General features: G+C 40.3%; 1 protein-coding gene across 1 annotated transcript; it reads right to left on the reverse strand.

Annotated features, from left to right (window-relative positions):
- Positions 1-1,254: 1,254 nt before the first annotated feature.
- LOC119187622 (pancreatic lipase-related protein 2) lies at positions 1,255-17,225 on the reverse strand. Its single transcript, XM_037435711.2, has 6 exons — positions 17,072-17,225; positions 10,055-10,239; positions 4,787-5,098; positions 4,071-4,323; positions 2,811-3,005; positions 1,255-1,674 (listed from the first exon to the last, which is right to left on the reverse strand). Exons 1-6 carry the CDS (start codon positions 17,091-17,093, stop codon positions 1,445-1,447), a joined length of 1,197 nt encoding a protein of 398 aa, XP_037291608.2. The 5' UTR covers positions 17,094-17,225; the 3' UTR covers positions 1,255-1,444.
- Positions 17,226-22,517: the final 5,292 nt, after the last annotated feature.

The following is a 22,517-nucleotide window of genomic DNA, read 5'->3' on the forward strand; positions in this document are numbered from 1 at the left end:
TTAGATTGATTTTGTAGGTGTATAGTTGTGGTCATCTATGTTTATATTAACCAGGCGCAGCCTTGCTCGCAGCTGGAATTAGTTCTCTCGGGTGATTGTTTAAATAGTTAGTATCTGAGCAGATTACTCAGCAAACATGAATGAAGAGAAACCATCAATGGCTTAAAACGTTGATGCCGGAGGCATTCATTCGCCTCAAACATGAAAAATGCACTCGTCCCTCAAGAAACAAGGCAGAGCAAAACAACAAACAAGAAAGATTGAACAAGAAACGATAGAGAACAAGATGAACATTAAGCTTACGAGAGGTGTTTGTTCACCATAAACAAGATCCACACAAGAAAGCATGCTCCGACGCTCGAGCTATATACATGTACTTTCATGTGTGCATTCCTTTCTAAGTAATACTAAATAGGCTCAATTTGAACTATATTAGCTCAACCTCTTTGCTCCTTGTATATGCTTGACTTTTTGGCACTGGCCGATTCCCCTGCCTATGGTGGTCAAGCTTTTTTGGTTAACCCTGCTCTGCGTTTCCTTCCTTCTCAATCGGCTGTGATTCCAAGTGACATGATCTAGCCAAGTGAGCAATGCTCATCCTTTTCATGGGGTCTCGTTTTGTTTATTACACACATCTATATTTGTTATGATTCAGCTATTCTGTCACCTGCGTGTACATAGCGCCACGCAGTCGTAGTTGCGTGACTGTCTTGGCTATCAGCATTCGTCAATAAATTCGCTACTGCCATGGTGTAATTGTAATTGCCATTTGGGTTTGAGAATTCCTCACCTTTTTACCTGACTATCGTTAATCATTTGGGAAATAATGATGTGCTTAAATGCCAATAACTGTGTGGGCTCAAATGATTGCTTTGGTTAAGGTGTGGTTACAACCTTGGGAATTCTTTTTATGACGGCATTTCTCATACTTGTGGAAAGCTCTCATATGGTTTATGAATATTCATATTTATGAAGCCGGCAATGGCAACCTCAACCCTTTTTCAAGCCTTCAAGTTCATGAGCGGCTTGGAGAGAGATTTAGTTGCATGTCCAATATTTACAAAAATGTTCATCGCAAGCAGGATATACGATTTATTTAGATGTTTTAGTCTTTGCATGAGAGAAAAGTTTGCCCTTCAGGACAGCACTCATTAATTAACACAGGCACTTTTAAATATTTATAGGCAACGTGAGTGTTTATCAAAGGTTTCTTCAGCACCACATTTGACGGTACATATTCACACAGACTGGACGGCCATTTTTGACTATGTTTATTTAACAGATCAATGAAGGCGATAAAAATGCAATGTGGAGCTTCTCCGGTGCGTACCGACTTTCGCAGTCGATATTGCACTTAGGTAGCCGCGAAGATGGCTCGTCTAATCATTTCACCGGAATGTATGGTGGTGTTTTGTAGTAGAAGGTGCTGCACTCGGACATAAGCTCAGGCCTTGCAGAAGGGGTCGTTTTCGTTGGTCCACAGGAACTGGGCTCCTCGGCCTTCAGCGTCATGGCTGAAATAACCCATCTCGCCGTGAGGCCCTGTAGAATTGCACTTGGAATCCAGAAAACTGTCAATGCTTTCACAAGGTCTCGACTTGAATAGGCAGTGTCGCTTCTCGTGCATAGACTCGATGAAGTACTGTACTGAGCGGCGGTGGTGACAGAACAGGTCTGCAAAAGAAGATGCACAGCCCATGTCGTAATGGATGGCGTACGTGCGGGCTCTTGTTGTTTGTCATAAGATTTCACTTTTCTTTGAGAGCTTTTTCCTTTATATTCTACGTTCTCCAGAGACCATTTTTACTTTTTTGTCTTTCGATTCATGAGTAGTGATTTAAACTTTTCAAACGTCCATGCAATAGAGAGTGCTCACACCTTCACTTGAGCAAACTGCCTCTCACACTGACATCAATTGGAGTAATGCTGCTATATTTCAGTGAGACCGATGACGTGAAGCTGTCGGTAACAGATGGCCTCACTGCAGGCTTGCTGCTCTCGCGTTCTTGTTTCGCATGAACCTCAAGTCGCTATAGGCTCAAATGCTAAATCTGCAAGTGTACGTTCCTTCCTTAATAAGGATGTGAAATTGGACAGATGGCGGAGTCTTAACGTCGTCTTTCTTGTGAAGTCCAATATGCGACGTGAAAACTTAAACTGTTCACATTGAGATATTGCTGTTAGGATAATTATCGGAATCATGTTCACGTGTCATAACTGTGAGACTCTTTTTGTAAAAATCTTTTCATTTTTTTAAAAGATGTTTGAAAAAGAGGAAGTAGCCAATGGGCCAAGTTGGAACATACTGTTGACGATCAGCGCAAAAAAGGACACGAAAACACATCGGAGTGCACGACACAAGCGCTGTTTTTTTTCTTACAACTGAAAGTGTGCTTTCGTGTGCTTTTTTGCGCTGATTACAATGACATTTGGAAGAAGTTCGTGAGTATTCACTGTTTTTAGGATTCACCTCTCATTGTGATGCATTTGGTAAGTATTGTGCCACCCAGAGACGATGGCGGAGAAGGTCATGATGCAGATGTCACCAACAGACAATGCACGATTGCGAAGACCCTTTTGAACGCAACTCTTGTTTTTTTGTGTTACAGTGCCGTTATCTCAATGGGTCCCTGTAAATTTAGCCTACAGCACTGCCCATTCCAATGACTGTTGGCTGACGTGGCATCTCTAACAGTCCTGTATAGTTTGGTACCACAACTTTTCTTTCACAGATGCATCAGCAGTATTGAAGAAATAAAAATTGTTCCATGTAAAAAAACACGAAACCTTTAAAGTGTAGGCATGCTTACCAAAAAACCAGCAACCAGGTTGCGATTTTCCTCCGTTTGGATAAAAGTTAACATGGCCGAAGGGACTCTCGATGCCCAGTAGTCCTGCAAGAACGTTACTTCCGGCAGTTGTGTGGATAGCGTCTACATATTCTGCATCATCTTTGCATACTTGGAAGTCATAGGTCTCGAAAAGTGGACCGGCTGCGTCCAGCGCTGGAAGAAAGTAAGTTACCTTTGTCAGAAAAACGTATGCATTGTGCCACGTGATTGCAGAGAACGCACTTTAGAAGGCTGTGTTCTGCATCAGTTAAAAAAGCTTACGAAATATCTACACGAGCTTATGCTTATAGCTTCAGAACATATATGAACAATAGGCAGGAGCAGCACCGCCTAACTTAATTCCACTTGCTGCTTATTTAGGGTCAATTATTCGGCTTAATTGCTTGTAATATTAATTTAGAGAAAACTGCACCTCCAAAGTCGGAATATGGTGACATTTATTAGGCCTTCATTCCTTGAAAAGCAGAAAGACCGTGAAAATGCTTCTAAATGACAGTGATCCGCCTGTTACAATGGTTCATTAGTTTATAGGACAACGTCTCAAATCCAGCTGCTTCATCAATATAACGTAAAATCATTATTTTTTTTATAGAAGTTCTAAAACTCGGGCTAGTTTCTAATAATTTTCAAACACGAAGACTAGCGCTCGCCGGTAAGATTGAAGGAAAAACTAAGCTACTGTTCGCTGTACGCAAGTGCGAATCGCGTTTTTTTTTTTTTTGTCAGCTGGTGCTGTTAACTTGCTTTGTTTTGTGTGGCTAGTAAACAATAAGAAAATATATATGATAGGCAAACGGATATTCTGTATTAAAATTTTGTTATACAAGGCAACCCATTTTCAAGACAAGTTTTGCACAGCATGGTATTGCCACCGACGTTAGCTACAGAATGAAGTTTAAGGTCCAGCTGCAATCTGGATGTTTGTAAGTTTGTAAGTGAAGAATACAATGTATCATGTACCTAGTATAAGTACGTATACCTAAAGATACGTAGCATAGTTTTATATTGATTAAGTGTCTCGCCATGGTGCTGTTCAGGTGGCAATGCCTGAAGAAATCTTGCGTATTCGCGGATTGCAAAATAATGGGAAGTACTTGTTCATGGTGAGAAAAAACCGTTTAGTTTGTTAACAACCAGCGTAAAATTGAGTTAGCCTACTTTTTTTTGTTTTTACCCAATCGCTCTAGAGTGGAGGAGGGGCGAAGATGTGACGCATACCAGTGATACGCCCAATTTTGGTTCCAGTTGCATTGAAGAAGTGGCGCCCGCAGAATCCGGCAACTTGTGCTCCGAGACTGAAGCCAACAAGGTAGGTTTTTGAGGCTGTCACTGTGTGTGGATACGCGCGTGTAAGTTTTTGAATCAGCAAGGACACCTGGCGGCCAACCAAAGCAGAGTTTGCAGCCGCCGAAATGTAGTCTGGTGCCTTACAGCCCTTGCTCCAGTCGACCAATACAAGGTTCACATCCTTCTGCAAGTGCAGAAAAACGTTCTACTATGAGCCAAGCGTGCCAACTAAGACTTCTGCGTAGTCACACTTGGTTTCACGTGCGTGTTCAGGCATGATGACACAGTTATCAACAATATAAGAGTTTCCCTACAGATTTATATGAAGGACATTATATCTCAACAACACAAAGACTTTAGGACGCCACGATCATTGCCATCACTGTCAGACTGTTTTTGTCTACTGGATGGACGAAGGCTTCTATCAATGATATCTAGTTCATTCTATCCTAAGTATAGTGGTTCACGCTCATCCGCATGACTTTTGTGACGTGCCTGTGTTCACCCAGTAGTGAAAATATAGGCTATAATTATTTGTATTGATTGAGCTGCCATCTCTTCTACTTGGACTTCACCAGTGCCACAATCCGACCACGTTGAAATATCGATCACGCTTTTTTGTTGTTATTTTTTTTCAAGCCGCTCACCAAGTTCAAAAAGGCCTCTTTCATGTTGAGCACCCACTTCTTCGACGCTGAGGCACCGAAGCCGTGGATAACAAACACCAGTTCCTTGGTTTCCTTGAAGTGGGTCCCGTTGAGCGTGGCGTTGTCAGCGTAGTCTAGTACCACCGGCTCATCCTTGTTAAGTCGTGAGTAGAGCAAAAATGTGGTGCCGATGACTTCTGGTGACTTAGGGCTGGAGGCGAAGTGTGAAAACTTTCCGCCAAGGCGATCGAAGCAACCGACCTCGCCGTAGCACACTGAGTCATCGCTGTAGAGGGCACCCTTGGGAAGTTTCTGCACATGTCAAAGGCAGAGATTTTGTAAGCTTTTTTTTTACCCTCAGAATGCGCGATAGTTTCAAATACATCTTTTCCCAAAAAGGCTCTCTCAGCGGAATAGTTAACGCAAAAACATTGTTCATATAAGAATGTTTATTCAATATAGTATAATAAAACAGTAGAGTATGAAATTTAGCCTACGAAATTTAGCCTTAATTGTTTCCATATAGGAAAAAAATGCAGTACCGTGTTGCATTATTTTTTTTACTTCAGTGGAAAGTGCAATACGTAACTATTTGCTAAATGAAACATGCAAGACTACGGAAGTTGTAAGCTTGCTTTTTTGTTGAACATTGGCTAAGATTTGAGAGATGCGTACTTCTTTCGGCGTCTAATGGGCAGGTTTCGTTGCAGTTGTTTTTCTCGCGTGTTTACGCTCCTTCTAATTGCACAATATATTCTTCTTTAGAGTTTTCACTTAGTTTTTTTTTTGCTTGATCAGTCTTTCATTCATTTTTTCTTCCACTTGTCCTATTTTTAACTTATCTTTCCATTGTCTTTTTCCTCAAAAATAGGCAGGTGCAGATTTCTTCTCATCGTCTGTCGCCCCTGCCCTACTCGCTCACTTTTCGTTTTTTGTACGTAAGGATTTAATACATCAAATAATAAATAAACTAGATGTCAGGAGGTGCGACTATTGTACATTAACATATCAGAAAGCCACGCGACACAATCAGGACATATTCTGGGGTCAGTTTCAGAAACAGTGTCTTTCCGACTTCTCTAGTGAAACGTCCAGAATCAAAATAGGCTGGAATCTTCTATTACGAAGATTTCTGGTGTAAGACTGCGTATCTTCATTACTACAAATGTAATTAACTTATAACAAAGAGAGTATTAGGAAACAACAGAAAACATTCGTGTTTCCAGTGGTGGGCGTGGCACCACTGCTCACAAAGGAACTCATCGTTCCTTTTTAAGCTACTATGTAGGAATTTACTCAAGTAAGAGACGGACAACATATTAACTTTTAGTGGGGCCTGTCACCTCAACAATAATTACTGCATGTCTACCAAAAACAGCAGTACAATTGTGCCACAGAATTATTCACATTTGTTGTCATGCAAATGTCACATTTGTTGTCATGTTGTCATGCAGAATTTTCGGATGACTAGCGGATGAAATACCAGTCAACTGAGTTCTCTCCCCGGTGGCTCTGTTTGTCTTACCTGCAGCAGTCATACTTTTTCACAGCTTTGATCTTTCGTAACCAATAGACGTAGCTAGAGCAGGAAAATGCTGTTGCTGTCAAGATGTTTTTTAAAGACGATAGCCTTTCTTGGGGACCTTCGACGAAAAAATTTTGGTCTGCGTCTGTCTGTACAATTGTCTGTTTGTCTGCTTTTAACGTTACCCTAAACGCCACCAAAGTGGCCAAACGGTACTCCAAATGGCAGACCACATGCGCAGCACCCACCAATATTGCTCAAAGTTTACCGTTCATACTTGTGTAATTGTCAATTAAAAAGCAATTATTGCGCATATCTGAGGCACCATAACAACACGTCAATATTCTGTATGTGTTTCTTTTACTGGAAAGGCATACATAAGTAATTCTAAGAACCGTAGCGTTTATCAGGTTGCGCTGACCATGCAACGCTTGCATGAAAAGGCAAGCGTTTCCAACACTTTGCAAAGATGACACGGTGGTGGCACCTACCCGTCGCCTTGCGTTCTACACCTCATTACCTCCGAGACGGGCGTGCAAGGTGCGCGTGCCTTGTTTTCCAAGATAACTGCCAGATAACGCTCATGTCTAGCGTGTAACGTGACTTGATGCGCTCGTTCGCCTCTGCTGCACGGATCGAGACTCTCAAACGCAACGCTTTCAGAATATAATCCACCAATTTTCTCGCGCAGAACATCAAATAAACGTTTTGTTCGCTCTCTCTACCCGCAGGACTATCTTCTTTCGTTGACAATTGCAGTGAAAGATGTAGATACGGGGCAATTTTTTTTTACCTTGTCCTCGGCCTTCTTCTCTAACACTAGCTTTACTTGCAGATTAGGTTCCTTACATTGTGTTTTCCCACAGCTGCTGGCGCAATTGTGACACCTTACAGCTAACCGTACAAATTTTTTCATGTCATGATATTTCATTGGCTCTTTCATACATAGAGCATTATTTTTGGCGGCAAACATAGTTTTATTGAAGAATTAATAAACCTTTTTCAGAAAACGTTTTTCTCGCAATACACGAAAAATTGTTTATTTTAGTTCATAAAATATGAAGTGGTCACTTGAGACGACCACCTTGCAGTAGTCTACTGATCACTTTCGGGGAAACTCCATCTCTTTATTTCTATAGCCCTTAGCGTTAGCTACTCATACAACATCTTTTCCTGCAGTATCAACATAGTAGAAACAACTCATACTTATATATCTATAAACATATCTCAAGTCTACTGTCTAGCGTGCGTTGAGTACAATGGCAGTCAGAAGTAAACAAACGTAACATGTCCCATTGAAGCCCAAACGAAGTTGCGTCATTTCTGTCAGATTGCCACATGCTTTAAAATATGTGCCATTTATTATCCAACACGCGGAGCTCACGTATTTAACGAGAAAAGAAATGCAGAAAAGGTGGTTACCTGTGGTGAAAACTGTGCTGGAAAGAGTTAACGACGCACAGTTCCTTCCCACTTGTGCTCATCAACGGAGCTCTTTCGCTAATGTATTGTTCAATATAAACTGCTCACCGCTAAAAAAAGCTTAAGCGTGTGGATATAGAGCAGGTGCTTCTCCTGTTATTCTTTACTGGCTCAGAGCTTTGTGAAACACAGATCTTTCTGCCATTCAGGATAACTGTGCATTTAAGTATTGTGTCGCGATATTCTATTCACCACTGAGCTGCTTCTTATCCAGGCTCTCTTTCTTTCATTTTTTATTTTTCGCTCACATTTTGCCTCTTGCTCGGACTTACAGGACAAAAGGCATAAGGCTATCATTACATATATTGTACTGCGTTGTATCGGTAACTGAAAGCTTCTTGTTCAATTTCTATAAATTTATTTCTTGCAGGCTTGTCGGGTGGCCCAGTATCGCGATTGATCTTGAGTGCATTGGCTCCTAGCAGACATGATGTTGGGAAGAAATTGTTTCTTTCTTAGAGTACAAGTACGCCGTTCATAAGGTACTTGTAGCTGGCGCCCGAGCACTGCAGTGACGTTGACAAGCTAGATTCTACGAAATCGATAATGAGCTTAATCTGCGAATCACAGCATCAAGAGAACGTGCGAGATCTCGCCCGTTTACGTCTTTTACCACGGGAGTGTTTTATGCCGGGGTCCACCCCAGCTTCACTGGCGTGTTTCCGTCACGGATATGACGTTGTTAAATACACACGAACAGGTAAAAAAAAACGAGGACAGTTCCTTTTGCGCGGTGCTGAACCAAGAACCTATGGGTTCAGGCGCGCGGCGCTAACCACTATGCCACGAAACGTACAATGCCGAGAATGCACACGGCAACCTATTTATATACACCATACATCATTTGGCTGTTTTTATAGCTCCTAAACATTAGCGCATTTGTGTTATCAATAGCGAGATGGCGCAACGGACTCAAGTTTTGCGCGCTTTCAAGATTGTCGCCTCCACGGTCTCTCCTGCACGCTCTTATCAGACTTGTAATTCGGGAGAGGATGACGGTCACTTCGCTCGCTGCCGTGGCCACGTTTACGAAAGCAGCGCGCTGCTAACACACAACGCAGGAAGAATTGCGACAGTTGTTCGCGCTTGTCCCCTGTGTATATATACTTGTGCACTCGTTTCATGCGCCTTTATTTTTTTTTCAAGAGCGCGCTTTAAGTGTCGGGCTGTGACAGTTGTTTGTCTACGCTCATCCTGTGTATGCTAATTTTGTACGTGCTTTCTGCTTGAGGTGTGTGCTGCAAGTTTAGAGCTACTTGCCATTCTTCACGTGACTTTTTTCAGTGTTATCCAACAAATACCTGCAAAATGTCCAAAAAAATGTTTCTATTATTTGAAAAAATATTCATTTTGTCTGCTTGTGCCTATTTTTTTTCACAACACGGGTTTTTACACTACAACATTAGCAATACTTATCTGTTCTTTCAACTGAAAAATGCCCAGTTTTGTTTTTTGTAATAGGTTTTCTCAAAGTATCATGTGAAGCATTTGCATATTTTCTCGTGTAGGGCTTTGTAAAAAGCACCTTATGTGCAGAGCTTGCACTAACCTCAAGCTAACTGGGATAACATTTTTTCCTTGCTGCAGAAGGTAATTATATTCTCCCAAATCAAGGTACATTTTAGATCAGTTCCGCTCGGTATAAGCTACCACACCAATTCCGCATTATTTGCTATCGTCGTCTGAGTCAAAAATCGAAATCCTCGGTTTAACGTTAATGTTTCCTACATTAGTATCAATGCATACCTTATTAGGCATAGCAAATTTAATTCAGATTCCAATTAGTTAACATCCTTCATAGCCACAACACATGCTGGGTGTTGGCAGAAACAAATAGTTTGTGTCTGTCAGGCTGTTTGCGATGGAATTCAAGTTAAGTAACTTAATGAAACGGCACATCAAATTGCAACAATAATGGAGATCTTCGTTCGTAAGTGTTTACCCTCTCATTCTTTGACACACGTGCTGATGAATGGTCTGGCATCGACACTGGACAATTTTTTTAGAAAAGTGTATAGCACCAGTTGTTGTTGTTGTTGTTTTTTTTTTGCATTGGGCCCTGGTCTAAGCTGATACAAAGCAGGTGAAGTTATACTATCATTTTCTTTGGGAAACACACAGACAGACGTTTCGCAATTTCTCTATAATCAAGATTCATTATCGCCATGGTCCTTGCCCATTATAGTATATTTTTTTCATATTATGCGCCAGTTTAGTGTTACCTATATTAGTGTTTGCGGGAACGTTTTTTTTTAACTCACCTTGACTGCTTCGTTGGCGAGGTGAATGTTTCGAAGCATCCTTTTTCCCCACTTGAGTTCTTCAGCGGAGATCATGTTCAGGTCCGAGCAGCAGCCTTCTGTTTGGTCTCTGGCATGTGACTTCAGTTTCTCGCGGTAAAGGTTTTCCTCTCGAGTTGCGGCATGTGAAGTAACCAGCAGAGCAACTAATAAAACAAAATAGAAAGTGAAACATCGCTAACTATCACTTTTAGCTTGCTACGTTCAGACGCTATTCACTGCAAATAAGGAATTAGACTATGTAAGCTCTAAATGAAGTGTTCAATTAACAACAAAATATGTTATGACTTCTTGGTAGGGACGTCGTTTGTTACACCTGAGGACTAAGCAGTGAATAGGCATCCAGAGGCAGAGCGTGCGAACACAATGGTTTATTATTATTATTATTATTATTATTATTATTATTATTATTATTATTATTATTATTATTATTATTATTATTATTATTATTATTATTATTATTATTATTATTATTATTATTATTATTATTATTATTATTATTATAAAGAACACAAGCACAATAAGGAAAAATGTTCTCATTCAGCAAGTGGAAGAAAGAGCTCAGCTTTTTCCGAGCTCTCTCTGAACGCCTGTATAAACGGAACCCCAGTTCATATTATAAATTATAAGAAAAAAAAACCTTTCTGACAGGCCACCTCAGCTTTGGAAGTATGTACGCAAACGCTCTATGGCAAAATAGGGGAGCCCTTCAGACTACTGGGCTCGGACGGTGTCAAGTGCATGCTGTCACTCACTGTTTTGCCATGCATTTTTCATCCGCCTATAAGGCCTGAAGCTCTAGCACTCAACGAGAGTTGAAATGTAGACTTGTTGGTGATCCTAATGAAAGGATGTATTGTAGCGCGAGGCAAAATATGGAAACAGGAAGGGACAGGGAGACAGGACTGAGTGCTCTGTCCTGTCACTCTATTCCTTCCTGTTTCCGTATTTCGCCTCGCACTACAAAAAATACTGTCTAGCACTCAGATAAAACAAAAGCACACGGCAGTTAGCACATCTAGCAGTCCGTCGCTTGCATTCGCTCATGCATTAAGTGCTTAAAACCGTTCTTATCGTGTGGCCTACTTTCCGCCACACTAAAGCCTTATTACAGTATATTTGACCCAGTACTTACTAAAATATTCAATAACTGTCTGAGCGCTTCCACATTTCCTAGCATGTGGGAAACTACGCGTGTATTTTCAGTATTGAATTCAGGCTCCAAAGCTGATGTTTCTGGTTATCGCCCGATTTCTCGACTGTGCGCCAAATTGAACATCTTTGAGCTGGCTCTTCACAACATATTGTTTCATAGCGTCAAAAAATTTTTTGATTGCTAATCAACACGGGTTTCTCACTGGCGGCTCAACTACCACAAATCTTGCTACGTTCATGACGCGAATCTCCCTAACTACTTCTTAGAGAGGACTCGTTGACGTAGTCTTCTGTGACCTGACCAAGGCTTTTGACGTAGTCAGCCACTCACTGTTTCTAGTTAAACTTGCAAACTGATGTTTACTCGTCTGTTGTGAATTTCCAGCACAGATAACTGCTTGATATACTATGTTATGTTGCTGTCAATTGCCAAACGTCTTCCTTGTACAAAGTGACTAGTGGGGCCCCTCAAGGGTCGGTATTAGGCCCACTTTCATGTTTAATTAACGATAACAATGTTTCTTTTGATATTCACGATAATTTTTTCTTTTTTATGTTGATGACATAAAGATATTTAGGAAAATTCATTCAGTTAAGGACTGTCGCTTGCCACAGTCAGATTTCTGTTTTTTCTTCAAACGGCCTGATAAAAATACCATTGTTCTGAATACCTCAAAGACCAAATTCATGAGTATATTTCGCAAAGAATTTATTGTGTCATTTCTATACTATGTCAGTACCGTGTCGTTATGTCAGCTTTATTAGTTCAGTGATCCTAATGTTCTTTTTATAGCATGCTAATTTTTTTGCTCCCACTAAGTGTACTGTTATGCGAGGCCTTCGTTATCTCTGCTGTGTTTGCAGAATGTCTCGAGAATTTAGCTCTTTACCAACTTCAACAAATTTTACACAGCAGTATGTCTTCCTCAACTTGAGTATGCATCTGTGATTCCGAACGGCATTGCTAAATCTAGCAGTACCGCTATTGAGTAAGCCTAGAAAAAGCATAAGCATTTACAACCATCGTTTCAGTAGAGATAACTCTGGATCTAGTTCTAACGCTGTGAGATTATTACCATTGCTATCCCTTCACTGCCGACGAAATGACGCTGACCTGTTGTTTATTTAGAAGCTGTTTTATGGCATAATATTCTCAACTTTACTTCTCAGTTGTATAAATTTTGAACTTCACCTAAGTTACCCAAATAAAATCGACCGTCTCATGCGCCTGCCAACTTATTCCAACACTCTACCACTCATAGAATACAAAGTTTCCATTACGTTAACTTTCATTACCTAGATGTTTTTCACAGTCCACCATCATTGTTTTTATCTCACTTTTGCACTGTCTTGACTTAGTTTTTCACAACGTACCGTTTCTTTTCTTTTCTGTCTTTGAGGACGCCTTGCGCATAGTTGGGTATATTCTCCATTTCTGCTTCACATTACATGTGTCTCGTGCTGTTTTTTTAACTTTCCCGTGTGGTGCTGATTTCTCTTAGATGTGGAGTACCCTATGTTCGAGTTCAATTCGGTGTGCGGCGTGACAGCACCGGCAGCGTCAGCTAGCCTACGCTCGCTCCCCCTTTTTTCTCCTCTAGGCACCTTTACCCGCCACGTTTACAACCCAATCGCGCATGCACGTCCCCTCCCCCTCTCACTCCTCTCTCGCATCGCAACGTCGACGGAGACAGCGCCAGTTAGCGAGTTTCTTCAAATAGAAAACCAACTGCCCGTGCTGCAGAATCTTTCACTGGCTACCCCGTTTACATATATAGCCATTTGATCTTGACCTCCAGGATATTGCCGGTAGGACATTTCTCCTGTGCGTTGTTAAATAATAAAAACTCGCCGCGTGTGCGTTAACTAAAACCGGACGGAGGGTCTCTGTGTCTAGTCAGAGTCACCTCTCTCTCATTGGCCACTAGCAGAGCTTGTAATGTTCAAATAGGAAACACCGGTCCATCACTGCGTGCTTCTCTCCTCCCCAGGCTTCTCTCCTGCGCAACCACGCGATGAGCGCCATCGTCAACGTCGGCGCCTGTGTACCTGTTGGCGCACTGCTTTGCATCTACACATGGTTCTTTTTAGCGGGAGATTGCGTAATTTTTGTTTGTGCGTTTTGTCTGCTTATATTTGATTTCTTATTCTGAAGATAATTTATGTTGTACTTTTTGTTTGTATTCTTTTATTTTTGCATGCGCCTGGACAATAACTTTATGGTTGTTCCTGGCGCATTAAATATTTTATTATTATAATATTATTATTATATTAATAATATTAAATTTTATTCAAACATTGCTTTGCAAGACATTGCTAAGCCGAATGACTACGAAAGCCACATTAGAGACCATTCGATTTATACAGGATTATTTTAACTAAAGTGGCACCAAGCTACCCTTAGTGCGACGTACTAAGATGCGGGAGAATTCGGACGTAGCATGTGCTTTGACCTTTGCTTGTGTTCGCTTGAGTAGTCACTTTCCCACTTGGAGAGGGCCACTCATGTCAACCAGCACATCTCCAACCATCACTGACGGCGTCACACAACTTCAGCTTGCACTTAATGCGCCTGTTGGTCAGAATCATCGAGATCCCGATTCTGCCGTATCAATCTGGTTGGGCCCGCAATATTTCTGCCAATGCATTACCTTATCACGTACAAATGAACCTCCTAGAAAAAGAATGGCAGATTACACGTACAGTGGGAATCGATGATATGCGAAGCACGAATGAGGAAGATTGATATGTCTATTTGGAATCCCCACAAGGTTTCGGGGCAAATAGGTGTAATACACAGTAAACACAAGTAGAAATATGCGAACTCAGGTATCTGGATATGATGAAAGTATGTTGTTTACAGTCGCCTGACGATGGCGCCACTAACGTTTGCAATACCAGCCCCAGAAGTGGTATAGGCAAGTAAATCATGCCTTGCATGACTTCCATGTCATGATTATCATGTTTGCGACTGGCATTTGTGTTTGTCGTCCATTCACGTCACGTATCACCAAATTTGGTGAATGTGAAGCTAGCGAGACAGCCGCTAGTGCATCATGAGCGTGGTATATTGTCATGTTCTTATATGGTATGATTGTCATAATTATAAATCTTGCAGCAGTCATATATCTTCATCATTCATTCACGTCACGTAATACCAAATTTCGTATATATGAAGCTAGCGAAATAGCCACAAGCGCCATATGAGCGTAGCATATAGTGATAATATCTATGACACGCATGTTATGATTATCAAGTTTGAACGTGTCATTTACCTTTGTCATCTTATCGCGTCACGCAATACCAAACTTGGTAGATGTCAAGTCTGCGAATGGCCGTGAGCGCATCATGAGCGTGGCATGAAGTCATGTTCTTACATGACAAGCATGTCATGATTATCACGTTTTCACCAGTCCTATACCTTCGTCATTCATTCACGTCACGTAATACCGAATTTGGCATATGTGAAGCTAGCGAAGTGATCGTGAGCGCACCATGGGCGTATGGCGTGTAGTCAGGGCTTACATGACATACACGTCATGATTGCCACGTTAGGGCCTGCTACTTGTGTTCGCCATGCAGACATGCCATACCAGTTTTGCAATATGTCATGTGAACGAAACCACTGCAAGAGCTTCAGGACCATGGTGTGTAAATCAGAATGTTCATGACAGAAATGTCATGATTTTCATGTTACCAATGGTCACTTATGCTCGGCATACAGTCGTGTTTTGCTATAAAAATTTTCGTAAAGATCCCATCATCGAAGCGGCCAGGAGAGGTAAAAGTCGTAGGCTGCTAGATAGATAGATAGATAGATAGATAGATAGATAGATAGATAGATAGATAGATAGATAGATAGATAGATAGATAGATAGATAGATAGATAGATAGATAGATAGATAGATAGATAGATAGATGGATAGATGGATAGATAGATAGATAGATAGATAGATAGATAGATAGATAGATAGATAGATAGATAGATAGATAGATAGATAGATAGATAGATAGATAGATAGATAGATAGATAGATAGATAGATAGATAGATAGATAGATAGATAGATAGATAGATAGATAGATAGATAGATAGATAGATAGATAGATAGATAGATAGATAGATAGATAGATAGATAGATAGATAGATAGATAGATAGATAGATAGATAGATAGATAGATACGCTTAAAGTCGCCAAAGTTTGCTAAGAAATGTTTCTCATTTCTTCTCATTGTTTTTCACCTCTTCTCAACAGTGACGCAAATACAGTATTTCCAGCTGGTGATATCCTGGCGCCAATTAGGGCGCAGGTCTTGGGCAATGAGTTGATTTCGAAACAATGTCAAGATGACTGTGTGTCACGAAGACGAAATGAAATGAAGCGTTCCTTTTAACCCCGAATAGTTTATTGTTTCAATTATTCCACAACGTGCACTTTGCGGGATTCCTGAAGGTTGGAATTCACTTCCCCGTGAGTACGGAATATCTTCCGAGCATTATGCGCATTTAAAGCTACACTGCCTGTCACTAATTCTTGTCTTGGCCAGCTTGCTTCAGTTTGAAGACCATTAAGTATGTAAATATTAAACGTTAATATAATTTTAATAGTGATATACACGCGCGCTGGGACACCCTTCCGAAAGGTTCTCCCTGTTTCGATTCATTAACGTGTCCAAAACTTCAGTATTCGAGAGACGGCAAGGCTAAAGCAAAGGCAATGCTAAAATAAGGCAGGAAACTACTTATGGTGTTGTACAGAAATCCATCGACATTATGAGACAGTTACCACGTTGTCTTGTTTTACGATGACTGAAGTGGGAGAGCAGTGATATTAGGATAACGGATTGAAGTGCTAGTTATCATACACACTGCTGCGATTAAGGCACGCAGACGTAAACAGAAAAAGCGCCATGTCTAATCTTTTTTGTCGACAATGTATGGTACGTCTTTTGCGGTATATTGTGTGAAGTTGTTTTAGTTACAGAAATGCTGTTGGCCTGTACGTGGAGAGAGAGTGAATTAATTCTCGACACGAAACGCCAGCCTTTCCGCATGTTTCCAAGCTGTTATATGCACTCGCGTCAGATTTTCTCGCTCAGTATTTGTGAAGCTTTCATGTACTGGAGCAATTACAAGATGTTCAACACAGTCTTTGGAGGCTTCTGGAGTGAGCGTTGAGCTTTCTACTTGGTGTACCCACTTAAATACTTCCTAGTAACTTTCAGTGCTGTATCATTTCTTCGATAAAAAGGAAATTCGCCTTTTGCTCATTTCTGTATGGGTGCCGGTCGGCTCGCTTCATTAAAAGTGATAGGTCTCTAAAATGACCCAGCACGCCCGTGAGGCAGCGTCGAGGCAAGCCCTTGACGTCCCCTCATGGGAGGCTTAGGCCCGGCCACCTAAACCTGCTGGTTTTTTATAATAAAGTTTATTCCTCCTCCTCCTTCAAAATGATTGGCTCAAAATAAGAAAACCAAGGCAACAAGCAGCGATTACACTAAAGCATGCAGTATACCTAAAAGCTTGCTTTGATAATAATAGCTATATTTGAGACAACGCTTGCTGATCTTTCTGCACTACAAAAATTATACTAAAAACAAGGCGCATACCCTAAAAATTAGAAAAGCAAGCATGTACACTGCATAGGAAACCTTTGTCTAAAAACTGAAAAGATGGATGCCGACAATTGTGCGCAAATGGTTGTTCTGTTTGTTCTGTCATCACGTCAGTTTGAATTTACAGAAGCAGAAGCGACCAGTGCGTACTCGAAACACAAGTGAGTTGGCATGGCAAGTAGTGAATACAGTTCACACAATTTACTCACCGAGACAGAGCTTGAGAAGCATTGCTCGCTAGAGAAGGCTTTGCTGTAATAGAGACCCTGAGGCTGCTGAGTGTAAGGACGTCCGCTACAGGCAGCTTTTTTATCGCGGTGGCCCTGAAAGCTGGTTCCGCTCATCAAGGGAGAGAGAACTCTCTACAACTGGATATAATATAATTGATAACGAGCGATTTCTTTGTCACACCTGTGCACTCCTGCACTTATCGCTAACACATTATCAGTCTTGTGAATTGAACTCTCTGATCGTTTTCTTTTTCTTCTAGATTGCTTGCTTGCACAGCATCGAACGACATGAATCTGCAGGAACGGGAGTGTTGCGTGCTCGTTCGCGATAAGGTCGTACTAACACAATGCAAAAGCATGCTTGGTTCCTGCCTTACCACTTATGAATAGTGTGATGTTTTCCCGGAAGGTTCCGTTATCAGCCAACGCGACAAATAATCGTGCGAGCCTATGATAGCGCGGCAGTATGCTGAGTAAATGTATAATATTTAGCCAAATGTCAACGTTAAAAATGTTGAAGTGCAAATTGGTGAATAAATAAAAAGAGTAGGTAATAACATGTATAGCAGGAGCGCAGAGATCGGATTGAGCTAGCATGTTTGGGCCCTCTAATCTGTGCACCACGGAAGGAAGAAACGAATAAACAAATAATAATAATAATAATAATAATAATAATAATAATAATAATAATAATAATAATAATAATAATAGTTTCAGTCATTTATTAATACGCGAACAAACAACCATGAACTCCTTCGCAGGCGCAGCATGAATCAAAATTAAAAATCAACAACACAAAATACATTGAATCTTAAGAAAAATACACAAATAAAGAGAGCAAGAGCGCAAAGTAAAAACAACAATTGTAAAAAATACTAAATACAACAAGACAACACGAGATATTTTCGAGAAAACTTAAAAATAATATTGCATATAAAAATTATATGGAGAGCGGGCTGACAGACGAATAGAAAATATTGTTCATATCACCATATTATGTTATGACTGAGCAAAACTACAACGAAAACACTGGGTGTCGGTTGTGAAAAAGGTCAATGTCAAGAAAACTGACATCACAGACAGATTCTTTGTATTCTGTGAATAGTGTAGTGTTTCGAAGATTATAGCGGGTACATAAAACGGTCCATTCTCTCTGGTTAACATACATGGAATTCGAATATTAGCACTATTAAGAAGTACACGGAAAATGATACAGTGAACCAGTTTTTAACGATCCAACAGCATCTCAACGTGATTTGTCATTTCTGGCGAAGCGATGGCTATAAATACTTATCATTTTTGTGTGGGCTCGTTCAGTGTTGTTACTGCTATAGATTTAGCAATGCCATTAGAAATCACAGACGCATAGTCAAGTTGAAGAAGACATATTGGTATATACAATTTATGGAAGGCTAGAGGCAAACGGAATTCTCGAGATATTCTGAAAACTCATCAGCTACAACGAACGCTGCGCGTGGGAGCACGCTTAGGGAGAACTGAGAAGCTTAATGTGCTACCAAAAAGAACAACAAGACCACTTATCTCATCAACCTTAGATAACGTCACATGATTCGCACAGAAAGGGCGTTGCACGCTATATGTTTCACGAGTGGTGCTCATGAATTCGGTTTTTGGGGTATTTAGAGATAGATCATCGGTGTTCCAGAATTTCGAAAAAACCCGAATCTGACTGCTGCAAGAGACAGTGGTTAACTAAATAAATTTCCCTAAATAACTTGATAGCATCAGCATACAAGTGCAAAGAAAAATTACGAGAAGCAAAGAAACATCATTAACTTTAATTAAAAATGGGAGTGGGCCTGGTTCCGACCCTTGAATGACCCCACTAGTCACTTTGTACAAGGAAAAAATATATATAAATATATATATATATATATATATATATATATATATATATATATATATATATATATATATATATATATATATATATATATATATATATATATATATGTTCAAGACACAACATTAATGAGAAGAAAAGTATGGTAGATGTTATCAGAAGAAACTGTAATGTGTATGCGAAGAAAGAAAAGTGGACGAAAAAGAAAAGTTACCGCCATCAAGTTGATACTGCTGTCGCTTGTTGTTTCAGTCCATACATATAATCTTACATTAGATAGTGGGGGCAATTTTTCCGGGTGAACAAGAGAGACGTGGGAGCATGAAATTTCAGGGGGTTTATTGTTTGACAGGCAAAGGTCTAAATAGACGACCGAGTTGTTGAGTCAAACTGAAAGCCAGAAATTTCGACGGCAGACTGCATTTTTTTCTCTATGAAATGATTATAATGAGAAAAGGTAAGCATGCTCCAGTCAATTCAAGGTGGGTGCATTGAAATGACCAAGAACAATAATTATGTGCCCACAATAGGGAGAGATTACAAGTTCAAGGGAAAGAAATAATGACAACATAAAAAAGAGTGAGCGAAAATGCTAGGTGATAAATTGAAGTACCCAATCAATAATCTTTCACAATGTCGAAGGTTTGATTTCTAACCAGATCAATTCTGCTACAGTTTCAATGCTTCTCCGTCTAACGGATTTTAGTGAACTGTGAATGGCAATCAGCAGGCCACCGTCTTTCTTTTTAGTTTCAGTGAAATCTCGGTCATTGCTGAGGGTGGCGTAGGTCGAAGGAAAAATGTAAGATGAGGGAATTTCCGTGCCTATGGTTAGTTTTCAGAAATAGCCGAAATAGGAAAAGAAGACAAAAGAACACTGAAGAGAAACTTTTAATAATAATAATAATAATAATAATAATAATAATAATAATAATAATAATAATAATAATAATAATATAATAAACGAGGATGATAAAAAGAATACGAAGGAAAGACATGTACATATTCACGAACCATCTAAGCAGTTTTTTTTTTTTTTGAAGGGTATTGAAGTCCACGAATGCCTTCACGCTAACTTGTGCTGCCCCTCATAATTTGAAAAGAGTATGGGAAGAGATTCTTCTGAAGCTGACAGAGCTTGGTTGGGACGACCCCTTATAGCTGCGCACATTGTTTTCTCAAAACGGTATCACATGAGTTGCTCGCTCACATCCTACTAAAGCCTAAGCTTGAAATGTATGCAATATTGATGTGCGTTTGATCCTAAAATTTTGCAGGCATGTCAAAAACATGAAGCTGTCATATTTTTCTTCCGTACAGATTTTTAAATATTCAGCATTAGTCGAACGTTTGTTTTATCTATGAACATGTTACATGAAATCTTAAACGTAGAAAGAAAAGACGAGGTGGGAGAAGGGGGCACTCGAGAGTTCAGTGGCTTTTTCTGCGCAACTGTAATCTTTCGCGCATGATTATAAGACACAATGAACTTCATTCTTCGTCAGGTCAACTGTACTGGGTAACAAAATAATAATGGCGATACCCGGCCATAACAAACATGAAGCTACTGACTGTAAAATAAAAAAACAGAAATATTTCTTGCAGCACATTCTCCTGAATTAAAGACTCATAAAAATTGCATAAAATGTGTGCCTCATGCAAGAACCAGACTTAGAAGCTCAAACGAGTGAAGTACACGTCAAAATTCATCAAGGTCATTGCCGTCAATGGGTACAAAAGTAATATTACACAACTTGTAAAATCTGTCATTGATAATCGCACATGTGTCATTAATAAAATATTGCGCGACAAGTTTCTGGTGGCAGTTCTGCAAGATTCACTGTTTATTTACTTAGTAACGCATCTGACAATCCCGGCTCTTCTGACTTATTTCTCACTCCTAACTTTATCACTTTTCGTTTAGGCTCACTTTTCCCCATTTTAAAAGCACGCAAAATGCACACGCAAACGCACAAGTCGGTGAAAGATTGTTGATACAGCAAAAAATAAATCATAAGCTCTAGAGAGACGTTTCCCGGGGTCACACGTTAAGCCGCAGAAGTAATAGAAGTCGGTCAATAAAAGTTGCAACACTAAGTAATGAAAGTTACAAAAATCCTAAAGCCATCAGCACTTGTAGTGCAAAATAGATTTGCGGAAACGCAGAACCACTGTGCAGTTTACTGTGTACATGCATTTCATGTTATCGCTTGATTCGCCCTCGCACTGTGAATTTCTAGCGTCCTGATTATTTCAATTAATAGAGCGACAACCCTAAAAAGGCATTGGTCCAGTGTTCGGTTCCGGGACCAGGACAAACTTAACATTAGAAACTGTTATGAGATCTTAACATTGTTAGGTTTTGGCTCTGTAGTTGTCTGCCGCCGGTGTTTGTCATCGCAATCGCGCCAAACAAAAGAAAAAAAGTCAGTTTCGGCATAATGGGGACGCAATAATTGCGATAGCAAGAAATTTGATTATCACTGAACGAGCACTGACTCGATACTTTCAGCCCACCGCCACAGCACAAAGAAGGACGCTCGCAAACGCATGCATAGGTATACACGGGAAAAGTGTGAACTAACAACCATCGTAGCTGTTACGCGTTTGTATCTGAGGAACGCACTGAAAATCTAGTCAATGCAGAAGCCAGCGCAGTTTCATTGTTCTCTTTATTTTATTTCTTCGAAATGCGGCACGTAACTTCGTTCTTTGCTTCTCCTGCCACGTGGTGGCGTCTTAGGCATTGCGTGCCCCGTGTTTTTTTTTTTTTTTCTTGTCTACATCATTAGTGGAATAGAAGGGAACCACTTTTTTTTTTTGCGCGTCTCAAGGAAATATTTCAATTTGATAGAAGATGTCACAGAGTTGGTGATAGAAAATACGCTGAAGCTGTTCCGAAATTTTTGTACCTCGAGCGCTAAATGGTGCATATGAATAGCTTGTCATTATATCCACTAAACATGAATGACAAGTGACTTTGTTACCTAGCACAGCAGGCTGCTGAACGAGTTGTCACTGGTTTGAGTCCCCTGTATGTTGCTTTGGTGTTTTCTCTCTGCTGATTTATTTTACATTATGCTTTTTTCACATATATCAGTGCATATACATATCCGAGGCATGATCACGACGGCGAAAATCAGCCGAGTGTTCATATTACTGCTGTCGCTATAAAAATGAAATGAAAAAAATATTAAAGATAGAATAGGATAACAATCTTGGCCCTCTCCATCGCAGCTAGCCCAGCATTTTCCCACAGAGCCATATCATACCAGTGCTTAAAACTCCTTCGCAAAAGTCCTATACAGGCTTTATGTTAGGAAGGAACGACGTTAACAAATTATCGCAGTGCAACACGAAAAAAACACAGCTACATCTTGAGATAGCGATAACAATGTGTTCTCAACAGCTGAACTGCAATATCATCGTCTTAATTCTCGAGTAGCCCACTATATGGTGTCCGCTCAATCTACCCATTGTCGTTCTCGTCCACATGCACACGTGCGTCATTTGTTTCCCTCTCAGAGAGCGTCGGCCTGATGCTAAATCACTAATGCAGTT

The sequence above is a fragment of the Rhipicephalus microplus genome, chromosome X, assembly GCF_043290135.1.
Source record: "Rhipicephalus microplus isolate Deutch F79 chromosome X, USDA_Rmic, whole genome shotgun sequence".
Classification (NCBI taxonomy): domain Eukaryota; kingdom Metazoa; phylum Arthropoda; class Arachnida; order Ixodida; family Ixodidae; genus Rhipicephalus; species Rhipicephalus microplus.

Excerpts from the sequence above, each read along its gene's own strand:
- LOC119187622 (XM_037435711.2), bottom strand. The coding sequence starts at position 17,093 with ATGCTTCTCAAGCTCTGTCTCG. Across the intron at positions 10,240-17,071 it reads GCTTCTCAAGCTCTGTCTCG|TTGCTCTGCTGGTTACTTCA; the intron begins GTGAGTAAATTG and ends TTGTTTTATTAG. Across the intron at positions 5,099-10,054 it reads TCGCCAACGAAGCAGTCAAG|AAACTTCCCAAGGGTGCCCT; the intron begins GTGAGTTAAAAA and ends TGACATGTGCAG.